At 43.0% G+C, this 14,706-nt stretch overlaps 1 protein-coding gene across 1 annotated transcript in view; it reads left to right on the top strand.

Annotated features, from left to right (window-relative positions):
* Positions 1–14,706, top strand: part of LOC119965886 (SH3 domain-binding protein 5-like) — an 85,871-nt gene that overhangs the window by 38,641 nt on the left and 32,524 nt on the right. The window contains exon 3 of the mRNA XM_038796850.1: positions 5,339–5,467. Coding sequence (XP_038652778.1) covers positions 5,339–5,467 — 129 coding nt within the window. The remainder of the gene's footprint in view (positions 1–5,338; positions 5,468–14,706) is intronic.

Here is a 14,706-nt window from a genome sequence, read left to right on the forward strand (position 1 = left end):
GTGGGTAGCGTTCCTATCTCTGGCCAGAAGCCCCAAGTTTAAATTCCAACTCGGGACTTGATGGCGAGGGCAGGTATGTTTGTAATGTGACCAAGCCAATTATCAGCCTATGAATTCTTCCAATATGCAGAGTTTCCTGGTCGGACCATACTGCAGAAGGCAACGGCAAACTGCTGCAGTACTTAACTGAGTGTAATCATGGACCAATCCAATGGAATTCCATGGTCAGCAACACCCTCTTAGGGCATGGTGCCTGAAGGAGGAGCATGCTGGTAGGAGTAGATGAATTAGGGTGGGAGGATGAGCAGCATAAACACAAGTTGGGACAAATCTTAGAATCATAGAATTTACAGTGCAGAAGGAGGCCATTTGGCCCATCGAGTCTGCACTGGCTCTTGGAAAGAGCATCCTACTTAAGCCCATGCCTCCACCATATCCCCATAACCCCTCCTAACGTTTTGGCACTAAGGAGCAATTTAGCATGGCCAATCCACTTAACCGGCACTTCTTTGGACTGGGGGAGGAAATGGGAGCACCCGAAGGAAACCCACGCTGGCATTGGGCGAAAATGCAAACTCCACACAGACAGTCCCCCGAGGCCGGAATTGAACCCGGGTCCCTGGAACTGTGAGGCGGCAGTGGTAACTACCATGCCACTGTGCCGCCCTATGTTCTGCTTCTGTGGTGTAAATCTGTGCAGTATTTATAACACCTTTTATAATTTTCAACCTTTTATAAAGAAATTAGAAATAAACAAAGAAACTTGAATGGTTATTCTTGAACCTGAGGGTATTTTACTATTTACTGAACTGGAGTTTGATCAGTGGTTTTCTCTGAAGTGGTTAGAATGTGGGGTAGTGGGGATTATTGATGCACTTAAGAGGAATCTTGGAAAGCACCAACTAAATCTGGTTCCATGGTATAGGCACAGAATTATACAGTAAGCCTGTTTTTTTGTATCTATTTGGCGGAATAAATGAAAAAACACATGGTATTGATGCGCAATGTAAGTAATGACTGACTTGTCTCAAAATCACTAAGCTTGCGAGGTCCCACATGAAATGCATCCTTTTTTAATATTTGAAGGAGTATGGTAAAGTTTGCAATCTAGTTTGTACTGAATGCTGTTCATTAGCCGGTTTATTTACCTGTGCAGTGTTAAATAAATTTGCATTGGTTTATTGCCTGTACCTCGGTTTGATAATTTGTCTTCAAATAAGTGGATGTCTATCTACACAGGCATTTGAAGCAGCATGTGATATATTCTGATAAACTGAGATACAACGGAAAATGGCTCTTTATTTGACCCCTGGATTTGTTACCTCCAGACTTCATGATTCCAATGCTGTCCTAGCCATCCTCCTACCTTGCACCTCCATAAGCTTGAGCTATTCAAAACTCTGCAGTCTGTATCCTAACTCGCACTGTCCCATTCACCCATCACCTGCACACTCGCTCAACTACATTAGTTCTGATCTGGCAATGACTCAAATTTAAAATTCTTTAAAAAATGGGAAGATTCTGGGTGGGAGTGTTCACAGTCTTAGCCTGGATAGTGGAAGTAGAGGTGGACCTGGACCCTTTGGTGGCGATATTTGGGGTCTCAGAGAAGCCAGAGCTCATGGAGAGGAGGAAGGCTGATGTCTTGGCCTTCGCCTCTCTGATTGCACGGCAGAGAATTTTGCTGGAGTGGTGGTTGGCATCGTCACTGGGGGTAGTGACTTGGTTGGGTGATCTGTATGACTTCCTGCGATTAGGGAAGATAAAGTATGCATTAAGGGCTCTTCAGGGGGTTTGAGGAAAGCTGGGCGATGTTTGTGACCGTGTTTGGGGGGCTGTTTATCGTGGGGCAGGGGGGGGGTGAAAAAGAGGCAAAAACTGTACAGACTGTATAGTTGATTATGGGAATCATGTTTCCAGGGGTGTTTGTTCGCTGTAACTTGTTTTGATACATGTTTGTAATAAAACACTTTTTTTTAAATGTAAAATTCTTTTGTAATACCTCTTTATGCAGTTCAGTGTCATATTTTATTTGATATCACTCCTGGAATGCACCTTGGGATGTTTACCAATGCCAGCGGTACTATATAAATGCATGCTGTTGTTTTACCTCCACACTGGGCAAATATGGGGTCTGCTTCCAGGAATGGCTATTCAGATTCTGATGCTAAATCTAACCAGTAAAAATGTAATAGGAGGCGACCAGCACATGCACCCTGGCTCCAGTAAATGTGTTTGAGCAGTCTTTAGGCCTCGTTTGTTTTTAGGTCTTGAATATGCTTGTAGCTTAAGGCTGCCTGGCCAATAATCACACCAATCGCAATGCACGCAATTTTATAATTGGGGTATGGGAGATTGGGCCCCTGTTGTCTGGATTTACTTAAATGGTATTATTTATTGTGCCTTGTCACTTTCCCTTCTTTTCGGCTATTGAATATCTTTATGATTTCCAGTCTTTGGTATATTAGGTATCCTGTCAATCCTATCTCTTACTGAGACTGGAATCTGGTGTTGTAATCTGATTTAGTAAGTAGAATGTATAAGGGGGAATGGGGTTGTGGAATAGAGCTCCATTATGTCTTGCAGGTTCCAAGGCCATTCCAGTTCCAAACTTGAAGATTTTAATGCCGGCATGTCATAGATTCCTCTTTGGAAAACAGTGGATCCCTTTGAGACAAATTTCCGCTGTCATTTGCCAGAGTTGAATCAGGAATCGAGCAATTGCTAAACAAAAAAAAAATCCATCCAGTACACAAATTTTAAAAAATATATTAATTCCCAGGATGTGGGTGTAGCTGGCTGGACCAGCATTTAATGCCCACCCTTAATTGCCGCATCTTGAGCCGCTGCAGTTCATGCGGTGTAGGTACACCCATAGTGATGTTAGGAAGGGAGTTCCAGGATTAAATAAAATTATGATAGTGTTGTAGCATCGTATTCAGTCTCTATCAGTTGGTTTATAACAGACCCAGACAGGAATAACCGCAGTGGTGGAGAGCTCTTTCACCACCTTCTTGTTCCTCCCAAGCACTTATCACATGTTATGTCCCCAATACAGTATCCCAATGTTCTTTTCTGAAAAAAATCTATCCAAATTGCTGTTGAATGCATCAACACAATACTTGCATTATTTTGCTGGGATGCCTGATCCATAGATTGACCACTGAAATTCAATGGTGTGGTTTTCATGGTAATATTAATATTATTGCGAAGTGCAATTGACAAAGCACTGCTGCAAATCCTATCATATTGCGGTTTGATTGATTGAGGCATAGTACACCAGTGGCTCTACTTGAAAAACTGGCAGGGTGTGACCCTTTCTAATACCAGTAAATGCCTTGTCATAAAATGTGATTTGGTTGAGTGAGTCACCTTAAAGCAGAGACCCTGTTCAGATTGCCTAGTGGGGCCTGCTTGCTGTTCATTGTTGAGTTGAACCAACCTTTGTGTGCTACTCTAACATGAACATTAATAATTGAATAATTTGAATCTTGATTTTGTTCTGAGGAAACTTATTCTATTGAGATATGAATACTGAGGCATTGTGCACATTTTTGGTTGTCAATCAGATGGTCCCACTTGGCATTTTTGGAGATCTCTGGGAGTTAAATGTCTGATAACAGTGGTGTTCATTGATGAATTACTTCACAGCTGGATGATTTGCAAACAGCTGTGAATGCAATCTTTTATCAATGGACATCGTTGTCCGTGTCACAGGATTGTTCTCCGTTGAACAATTTTCACCCATAGCAACGAATATGATTCAATTCTCACCAGAATATTTGAAGTTGGGCTGATCATCTGTTGGTATCAGTGGGGTTCCCACAGGAATCCGGCAAGCATTTTAGTTACCTATTTCTGTGTTGCAGCTTTTCTCACTGTCTGATGTTCTAATTCGGTTCACTTTCCCTCGCTGTTCACTTCTATTTCTGTGCTCTTTAATTGTCAGCCGTGGCCCAGTTGGCAGTATTCTTGTCTCTTGAGTCAGAAGGTTACGCAATTAGGGATGGAGAATAAATGCTGACCTAACGAACGGTGCCCACATCCCATGAACCAACATTTAAAAACAATACTTAATTGGAACATACTTGGATCATGAAAAATTCTATAAAAATCCAAGTCTTTTCTTTTAATTCCTTTATTTTTGTATCCCTCCTTCCATCTTCCTCTTTTAAAGAGCTGTCCAATAATGTGATGCAGAGAATTCTATGCTTTGACTGCTCTAATGAGCTGGATAACACAAATTGACATGAATTCAGACGGTTGTGAATATCCTCCTGAAGTTAATAATCTATAATAAGAGATATCAGCAGCCACCCAACAGATGCAGGCAAATGACAGCTTGTCAGCACCATTGCAGTCACTAACAAAGGCACGTAATTAATTACGCATGCTGCGGGCAGCTCGGTAGCTCAGTGGGTAGCACTGCTGTCTCATGGCGCCGAGGTCCCAGGTTCGATCCTGGCTCTGGGTCATTGTCCATGTGAAGTTTGCACATTCTCCCTGTGTTTGCATGGGTTTCACCCCCACAACCCAAACAATGTGCAGGGTAGGTGGATTGGACACACTAAATTGCCCCTTAATTGGAAAAAATTAATTGGGTACTCCTTTTTTAAAAAATGCATTATGTGTGCTAACTCTTTTGGGCAGTTCAATATGTTCTTGACTTGCAAATTCTTATGATTATTTAAAAGGTTCTGCTGATTTTGGATAAAGTCAGGTTCTTGAGTACTTTCAAACAGCTGTTTGCACCTGGTCACTTTACTGCTGAGATTCTGGATGCAATTGCTAACAAGTGGGAGAGGCAGTTACTAAGAAAAGATGACCTAATTTTAACAAACCCTTTGGCAATTACCATCTTGGTTTTCCTGTATATTGTGGAGAAGTAGTGTTAACACCAGTGTGCCTGGGTCAACACCGTGTGCAGTGGTTAGCATTGCTGCCTCACAACGCCGAGGACCCAGGTTTGATCCCGGCCCCGGGTCACTGTCCGTGTGGAGTTAGCACATGATCCCCCTTGTCTGCGTGGATTTCACCCCCACAACCTAAAAAGATGTTCAGGGTAGGTGAATTGGCTGTGCTAAGTTGCCCCTTGATTGGAAAAAAAGTGGGTACTGTAAATAGAAAAAAAAAAAGAAACACCAATGCGCCCAACGCAAATGAAGGTAGGGCCTGAACTCTGGATTTAACAAGAAGGGATTAGGACTGCCCTGTTCTCGTCCGGCGTTAGTTTTCATTGCTTACTGCGGACTGAAACTTGTACCTCTTTTTTTAAAGTATTAAAGTAGTTTGCTTCTGTGTTTTTTGTGTGTGACCAAGTCTGTTATTTGTCTTGCAGGAAGCTCGGCAGAAGTTTCGGACTGTTTTAGTCGAAGCTACTGTTAAGCTCGATGAAGCCGGTAAGAAAGTAGGGAAAGCTGTCGATGATTCCAAGCCTTATTGGGAAGCTCGGCGAGTTACACGACTGGTAAGGGGGTGAACCTCTTGTTATTTTCCCCATTCAATACGGACGTTTGTCCAGAGATATTCTTGGATAGTAAGAAGGAACAATAAATTTGTCATGTCAACATTACTTAAGAGCCAATACGACACTGAAGTAGTCCATTTGACCCATCTAGTCCGATCTCTGGAAAGCAATCCAGTCAGTTCCACTTCCCTCCTTCCAATCTCTCTGCTAATTGATGTAACATCGCACTTCAGAATGTTTAATCCGAAGGCCACTTGAAGAAGAAGAATATCAGAGTTTTTCGTTTGTGTTCTGGCTAATATTGATCCTTCAACCAACATCAAAAAACCAGTTATCTAGTCATTATCATTTTTCTATTTATAAGATCTTGCTGTGTGTAAATTTGCTGCCCCGTTTCCTCCATTACAACAATGATAGCATCTGAAAAGTTCTTAATTTGCCAATCCTTAGATTCTGTGAGGAGCCATTTAAAAGCAAATTCTTTCAAAATTCAGAACTCCTGCTGAATAAATTCACACCAGTGCCATTTGTGGAAAAGGCTTCTTCCAACCTTGAATATCTTAGGATGGTTGGTTAATTTCTCTTTCAGTTTGCAGGTTTACTCAAAGCCTACCTCATGGCACAAGCAGAAGTCCTGAATCATTTTCATGTTTACCTGCACTCGTCCTTCACCTGATCTCACAAAAATCAGCACTGTGGTTTCCTTGTTGGGTGTTTTCCGAGTTTCCTGCATCATTCTGTTCAAAATCCATGGGTTCAGATGCTTGCTGTTCAGTTGTGCTAGAACCCTACAATTTGCATATGACCCCAGCATATTAAGGTCTTCACTCATTCTGTTGACTGTAAAAGCTTTAGAATGTCCTGACATCAAGAAAAATGCTTTACATATGCAATCTTTTAAATGTTATAGTTAGCCTTGATCCATGTTTGCAACCTGCCATGGGGGAGCAGCTAGTATTTTACATGTATAAATACACATGACTTATTTGAAGAAACAAACTCTAGGGTTTGAGCACAAAAATCAAGACTGTCAGTCCAGTGCAATAGTGAGGGAGTGCTGCCCTGCTGGAGGTGCCATATTTCTGAGGTGTTGTTAAAGTGATGCCCCATCTCCTGTTTTGATTGGAGGTAAGGATCCCAAGGTACTATTTTGAAGGCAAGTGAGTTATCCCCGGTATCCTGGTGACTATTTCTCCCTCAATCAAATCGCAAAAACAGATTGTCTGGTTATATTAAAGTTGCTGCTTATCAGAGTTTGCTGTACACAAATTGGCTGCACATTTCTATAACACTTCATTGGCATTTTGAAATGTCCAGTGGTCATGAAAAGCACTATATAAATGAAAGTCTTCATTAGAACAATAAGAGCACTTAAACACCCCCTATATGTTCCTAATGTTGAAAATTCCAACTTCATCCTAAATAAATAGAATTGGTTCCAAAAGAAGAGCATTTTTTGGCATTAATTTATTCTTTCATTCTACATAAGTGATGTAATAGGCTTCCCAAAATAAATTGAATCCCATTTCAATTAGTCACCTACTTGAGGTTGATTTCTCCCCCCCTCCCCCCAAAGTTCTTGATTAAAATAGTGACCTACATTGTCCCCTTTTTTAATTCAAAGAATTAAAATTTGGTATCTGGAATGAGAGAGCTGTGACCTGATTTAACATCTCATTCTGCGTCACATTGTGGAACTCTCCTTCACTTGTCATTCAGAACTTTAACTGTTCTGACACTGAACATATTATGAATTCATTCATCATGAGATTGAAGGCTTGATTATAGAGGAGATATCATTTTATAGGAATTGGTTTCCTAACAAACTCTAATTCTGGGACAGAACAGATGCCATGTATAACACATAAACAACTGATGTCCCAAATAATGATCAGTGTTTGTTTTAGAAGATGATGATATGAGAACGTGAACTCAAAGAAGAAATTAATTTTAATACATTGAGTCCTAAATTAAAATTAGCAACCATTGGTGGTAATGGAACAGATTGCCCAACTCTTTGATCATTTACCAATGTATGACCAATACCAGATCAGAAAAGATTCTCCACTCCAGCAGTCTTCCCCACTCTATTGATACCTTGTGTGTCACAATATCTACAAACGCCATACCACCTGAAATGTGTGATCTTCTCGCAGAGGTGCAAAAACGGGTCAAAAATCCATGTTGGGAAGACAAAGGAAGTTTTAAGGGATTCATATTTTTATTGGTAAGCATTAGAAATAAGGTATAGTTTTAGGTGGGTTTGAGTTAATGTTTCTGTGCCTGGAAGAAACCTTTGGTTAGATTTGTGCTGGACAAAGCTGTTTATGTTTGTTGGGGTTGGTTTCAGTTCCAACTGGGATTCTATGGTGATCGAGAGCGCTACAGCGTGAAGAACAATTATAGTTGCTTAGGGAGAGGAAACAACTTTTCTTCTTTACATAGAATTTACAGTGCAGAAGGAGGCCATTCGGCCCATCGAGTCTGCACCGGCTCTTGGAAAGAGCATCCTACTCAAGGTCAACACCTCCACCCTATCCCCATAACCCAGTAACCCCACCCAACACTAAGGGCAATTTTGGACAGTAAGGGCAATTTAGCATGGCCAATCCACCTAACCTGCACATCTTTGGACTGTGGGAGGAAACCGGAGTACCCGGAGGAAACCCACGCACACACGGGGAGGATGTGCAGACTCCGCACAGACAGTGACCCAAGCCGGAATCGAACCTGGGACCCTGGAGCTGTGAAGCGATTGTGCTATCCACAATGCTACCGTGCTGCCCCGAAATGTGTTTTAGTTTTAGCTAAAGCTACAGCAATTGGTGGCAGGCAGCTAGAGTGGGAATAGCTCTCTCAACTAAAAGAAATGCCATACAATGGAGTAATGGCTAAGAAAGCCAGTGCTGGGAATCTAAAGGACAGCTTACTTAAGGAAACTAGAGAAATGAAGAGGAGTTTCCAGGGAGCTTGAAGTTAAAGGAACTGGGAGCAGAACAGGGAACTGTATGTTTCAAGTGACAGAACTGTAAAGGCACTAACTGGCGAGGAGTCATAAATATATCTGAAGTGGTTGTAAGGTTTGTGGTTTCTTGATAACAGTTTGTGAGATGTTAATTGAAAAAATTGTGGAGCAATTGGTGGCTTGTATATCTGAACTTGTGTGTGTAACAGCAGTCTAGCCAAAGAAATCTGTAAAGGGGTTGGTGTAAAATGTGGAGTGGGTTTGCTGGCAGAAGTGGAGTCCTTTGAAAAATGTAGAGTGGACTTCGGAATGCAAATTGCAAATGGAAAACCTTGTTGCAAGAAAAGGTTTCAAAACCTGTTTCTGGGAGTGGAGCTTGGAAACTCTCATGTGACAGACAATCATCTCTGGGCGGGGTTGGGGGGGGGGGGGATGTCAGGGGGAGGAATCCACAAACATTAACTTGGGTTCAAAGTGGAGTGTATATTTCACCACAGCCAATCATGTGTTTTTTAAAAAAGGACTTTTTGTGTGCTAATTAGACTATTGTAACTTCAAATGTACTGTATTAATCTTTAAATCTGCACGGGGTCTTTGTGGTTGCTGTATGGGTGTTCAGCTTATAGGGAACATTTCCCCTAAATCTTTGCTTCTCTTCAGTGTAAAGTCCAACTTTGATTTGAGTGCGGGAGCATGGCGGTGCGGGAGCACGGCGGTGTGGGGTGCTGTGCAGAAAAGTGGACCTTCACAAATGTGAGACGGGAAATTTAGCCGTTTCTCAGGGAGGCTGAATAGTCCGCAACATAGAACGGGATTTTCCACATCTCCTAGGTGTGTTTCGAGGAGGCAGCCCGCCATTGACCGGTGGCGGAATCTTCTGGTCATCTCGCTACCAGTGGGATTTTCCGTTCTGTGCACCCCTGCCACCGGTAAACATGCAGCGGGGTTCGTCGTTGGCATGACCGGAAGATCCTACCGGCGAGAACGGCTGTAAAATTCTGGTCAGAGTTTCCAGGACGATGGTGGGCAGGAAGCATTCTCTCATTATGGGCAGGAATGTCACCTGCCGTATTGGGAAAGAGGAATGGGCAGAACATTGTGCAATTCCTAAAGCCTGTTAAGGGACCTAATGCATGCTTGAGGCCTGGCACCTCCCCTATAGCAAGAGCATCCTTCCTCTGATACGGAGACCAAAATTACATACCCTATTCCAGGTGTCGCCTCACCACGCCCTGTATAACTGCAGCAAGACCTCCCTGTTCCTGTTAATCCTCTTGCTATTTACCTTCTTTACCACCTGCTGCACCTGCATGCTTACCTTCAGGGACTGATGTACGAGGACAGTCAGGTCTTGTTGCACATTCCCCTCCCCTAATTTATTGCCATTCAGACAATAATTGCCTTCCTGTTTTTGCTTCCAAAGTGGATAATCGCACATGAATCCACATTATACTGCATCTGCCATTCATTTGTCCACTCGTTCAACTTGTCCTAATCACATGAAGGATCTCTGCATTCTCCTCACGGCTCCCTCTCCCACCCAGCTTTGTGTCATGTACAAATTTGGAGATATAACATTTAATTCCCTCATCTAAATTATTAATATATATTGTGAATAGCTGGGGTACCCGCACCGATCCCTGTGGTACCCCACTAGTCACTTTCCATTTGGAAAAAGAACCGTTTATTCCTGCTCTTTATTTCCTGTCTGCCAATCAGTTTTCTATCCCTCTCAATACACTACCCCTAACACCGTGTGCTTTAATTTCACACGCTAATCTCTTGTGTAGTACTTTGTCGAAAGCCTTCTGAAAGTCCAAATAAACCACATCCACTGGCTGCCCTTCAGCAGCTCTACTAGTTACATCCTCGAAGATTTTCAGTAGATTTGTCAAACATGATTTCCCTTTTATAAATCCACGTTGACTCTCTGATCCTGCCACTGTTTTCCAAGTGCTCTGCTATAAAATCATTGATAGTGGATTCTGGAAGGCTTCCTGGTCTAAGGGCAGCACGGTAGCACAAGTGATTAGTACTGTGGCTTCACAGCGCCAGGGTCCCAGGTTCGATTCCCTGCTGGGTCACTGTGCAGAGTCTGCACGTTCTCCCCGTGTCTGTGTGGGTTTCCTCCAGGTGCTCCGGTTTCCTCCCACACTCCAAAGACGTGCAGGTTAGGTGGAGTGGCTATGATAAATTGCCCTTAGTGACCAAAAAAGGTTAGGAGGGGTTATTGGGTTACAGGGATAGGGTGAAAGTGAGGGCTTAAGTGGGTCGGTGCAGACCCGATGGGTCGAATGGCCTTATTCTGCACTGTATGTTTTGTATGTTTTCACTGTCCCTTCCTTGTTAAATAGTAGGGGTGCATTAGCTACCCTCCAATCTGTAGGAACTGTTCCTCAGTCTAAAGAACCTTGGAAGATGACCACCAAGACATGCACTATTTCTGGAGCCATTTCCTCTGGATGTAGATTATCAGGCCCTGATAATTTATTGGCCTTCAATCCCATTAATTTCCCCAATACATTTCGCCACTAATACTGATCTGCTCCGTTCCTCTCACAAAACCATGTGTTCCCCAACATTTCCGGAAACTTATTTGTGTCCTGCTTTGAGAAGACCGAACCAAAGAATGTATTTAGTTGGTCAGCCATTTATTTGTTCTCCATTATAAATGCCCCTGTTTCTGTCTTCATCAACCATAGTCTCTTCACATACCTCCAGAAACTTTTAGATCCAGTTTTTATGCTCACTCTCAGTCTTATTTTCCCCTTCTTAATCAATCCTTTGGTCCTCCTTTGAATTCTAAACTGCTCCCAATCCTCAGGCCTGTTGTTTTTCTTGGCCAATGCTTACTGCAGTGTAATAATGTTTGGGTTCACTTGTTCTCAACTTGTTTTTGTGTGTCCTGTGGTAGCTCTTTCAGAGGGTAAAATTGTTCTGAAGGAAATTCTGCATTGCTTTCTGATTTGCTTTTAGAATGAAGATTGCAAAGAAAGAAAATCAAATCAAAAATCCCAGTTTAATTTTAAATCACTTAGAAGGAAGATCTCCTGTTTTAAGATTTGTGTAATAAAATTATGAATCTGTTAATAGCTTTAATTAAGAGAGCTTGAAGGAAACCTTCAACCCAAACGCATTGAGAGCACTGAAAAGCTAACTTTAGTAGGTCCAGTAAGAAGTCTTACAACACCAGGTTAAAGTCCAACGGATTTGTTTCAAATCACTAGCTTTCGGAGCACTGCTTCTTCCTCAGGTGAATCATTTACCTGAGGAAGGAGCAGTGCTCCAAAAGCTTGTGATTTGAAACAAGCCTGTTGGACTTTAACCTTGTGTTGTAAGACTTCTTACTGCCCTCACCCCAGTCCAACGCTGGCATCTCCACATCACTAGTAGGTCCAGACAAGGCTAAAGACCAGCGCCTAGGGATTGGCACCCTATTTAACCCCTTGCCCCAATTACACACCCCACTCATTTTCTGCTCCTTTGAAGTTGGTGTGCTATAAGAGTCTGGCAAATACAGGGTTAATGTGGACTGAGTACTGTAATGCCCACACACTGATGTAAGAAGGCACATGGCCCCCAGGGATCAGTGTGGTCTTGAGCAGAGGTGGGTGAAGACCCAAACATGTAGACAAATCCTAGCCTGTAACTTTTACTGTCCATGCGTAAATAGTGCTACTTGTTGTGACTTACGGTTAACCTACTGAAGACTTTTTAAAGACACACTGTTCTGTAACTAAGACCCTCCCAACAATGGGAAGCAAAGTGAGGTTGGTGTAAAACGGGCAAATAGCCCACAGCTATTCGGTTGTAACATTTATCCTTTGAGGGGTGCTTTCAATGCCACTAACTGACGGGCGCTTAAGTTGGGTAAATGATGTTGCCCGAATCAGTTGTGGCTCATTGGTAACTCCCTTGCTTCTGAAGCAGAAGGTTGTGGTTTGAGTGCATAACTTTAGGCTGACACTCTGTGTTCTGAGGGAGTACTGCACTGGCATGTCTTTTGGATGAGGGTCTTGCTCAGTACAAGCATGACGATATTGGAAATTATGAACCGTAAGATCATACTTTGTGGAAGTGGCCCCAAAACCTGTTCAGATGGCTGCAACTTAGCATGTGACTACAGGCATTTAAAATGGTGGATAGTGTTTGTTTCTGTGGCCAATATTTAGTTAAATATTGATCTGAATAAGGGAACTTTGCAGCCACCTGCAAAGTTTGTATATCACATGCCTTGAGTATGAACCAGCGTTAGAGCAATATGAGATCTTTAGACTGTGGTCTCTATGATAACCATCATGAGGACCATGAAGGTTCACTCATCGATCTGCCCATGGGGTTCGTGGATGACTAGTTCCCATGGTAACTTACAGAGGCCCACCCAGCTGGGATCATTATCAAGCCCTTTAAATACTGTCCGAGACCCGGAATGAGAGCCCTGTTAGTCCTGGGTCGGGACACTTGTTTGCCACGGGTGTGAGTTTCAAATACAATTAGTTAAACATTCATCTTCGTTTCTCCTTGATTACTACAGTTTCCAAATGCCATATTGAACAAAGGAGAATGTTAGAGCTCGGGTTCAGGCAGGGATTAAAGTGAATGACCAGTGCCAACCCTGCAGTCATGTGAATGAAACTAACACTCAGGGTATTACAGTCTCAGACCAGACCCCAACAGTTGCTAGGATACTGGACAACTCCGATATTTTATTTTAATTTTGTAAAACGGAAGAAAGAATACCTTGCTCCTGGAGAGATTACACAAAGGTGTAGGGATATGGTATATTAAAACAACATTTATGGGATGGCACGGTAGTGCAGTGGTTCGCACTGCTGCTTCACAATGCCAGGGTCCCAAGTTCGATTCCCGGCTTGGATCACTGTCTGTGCGGAGTCTGCATGTTGAAAGTGAAATGAAATGAAAATCGCTTATTGTCATGAGTAGGCTTCCATGAAGTTACTGTGAAAAGCCCCTAGTCGCCACATTCCGGCGCCTATTCGGGGAGGCTGGTACGGCAATTGAACCGTGCTGCTGGCCTGCTTTAAAAGCCAGCGATTTAGCCCAGTGTGCTAAACCAGCCCCTGGTCTCCGAGTGTGTGTGTGAGTTTCCTCCGGGTGCTCCGGTTTCATCCCACAAGTCCCGAAAGATGTGCTGTTAGGTGAATTGGTCATTCTGAATCTTCCCATGGTGTACCTGAAAAAGCATGGGAATAGGTAACTTGGGGCTTTTCAAAGTAACTTCATTGCAGTGTTAATGTAAGCCTATTTGTGATAATAAAGATTATTAATTATTATTAGTAGCACTTTGTTAAAATCTTTAATATCGCACCAGAACACAACTTACAGTTACCCCTGACAATACTATTAATTGCTATCTTTATTCCCACTTAAACAATGAAATAAACCATCTCAACTGCCAATCCACTATTAAATACCACTGGCACTTGGGAATACTTGCTACACAGAGATGTTCGTTGATAAAGAGATATCTCTTGATACTGCTTTGAAGATATCGGATGGGTTTCTCCGTCCCACTGGTGCGGCATGCCAGTGGATTTTGCGTTTCGCCGGCTGGTCAATGGGGTTTCCCATTGTGGGGCAGCCCCACGCCGTCGGGAAACCCCTGGGCTGCCGTCAAAATGGTCAATTCCGAAGGTGGAGAATTCAGTCCAAGATCTGACTCCAGTCAGACTCATGCAGAAACCCACGGTATGTCGTGAGAAACTGTTTCTCACCTTACAAAGAACAAAAAAAAGTACAGAACAGGAACAGGCCCTTCGGCTCTCCAAGCCTGTGCCGACCATGCTGCCCGTCTAAACTAAAATCGTCTGCACTTCCGGGATCCATATCCCTCTATTCTCAACCTATTCATGTATTTGTCAAGATTCCCCTTAAACATCATTATCATCCCTGCTTCCACCACCTCCTCTGGCAGCGAGTTCCAGGCACCCACTACCCTCTGTGTAAAAGAACTTGCCCCGTACATCTCCTCTAAACCTTGCCCCTCGCACCTGAAACCTGTGCCCCCTAGTAATTGACCCCTCTACCCTGGGAAAAAGCCTCTGACTATCCACTCTGTCTATGCCCCTCATAAATTTGTAGATCTCTATCAGGTCGCCCCTCAACCTCCATCGTTCCAGTGAGAACAAACCGAGTTTTTTCAACCTCTCCTCAGCTCTTGTTTCAGCTTCCCCTTGTTCTCAGACAGGTCTGCACTGCTTTAAAGACTATCAATCTCATTTAACTAACTGTAGAGAACAATCTGCCTGACTTG

This window comes from Scyliorhinus canicula, chromosome 5, assembly GCF_902713615.1.
Source record: "Scyliorhinus canicula chromosome 5, sScyCan1.1, whole genome shotgun sequence".
NCBI classification, from domain to species: domain Eukaryota; kingdom Metazoa; phylum Chordata; class Chondrichthyes; order Carcharhiniformes; family Scyliorhinidae; genus Scyliorhinus; species Scyliorhinus canicula.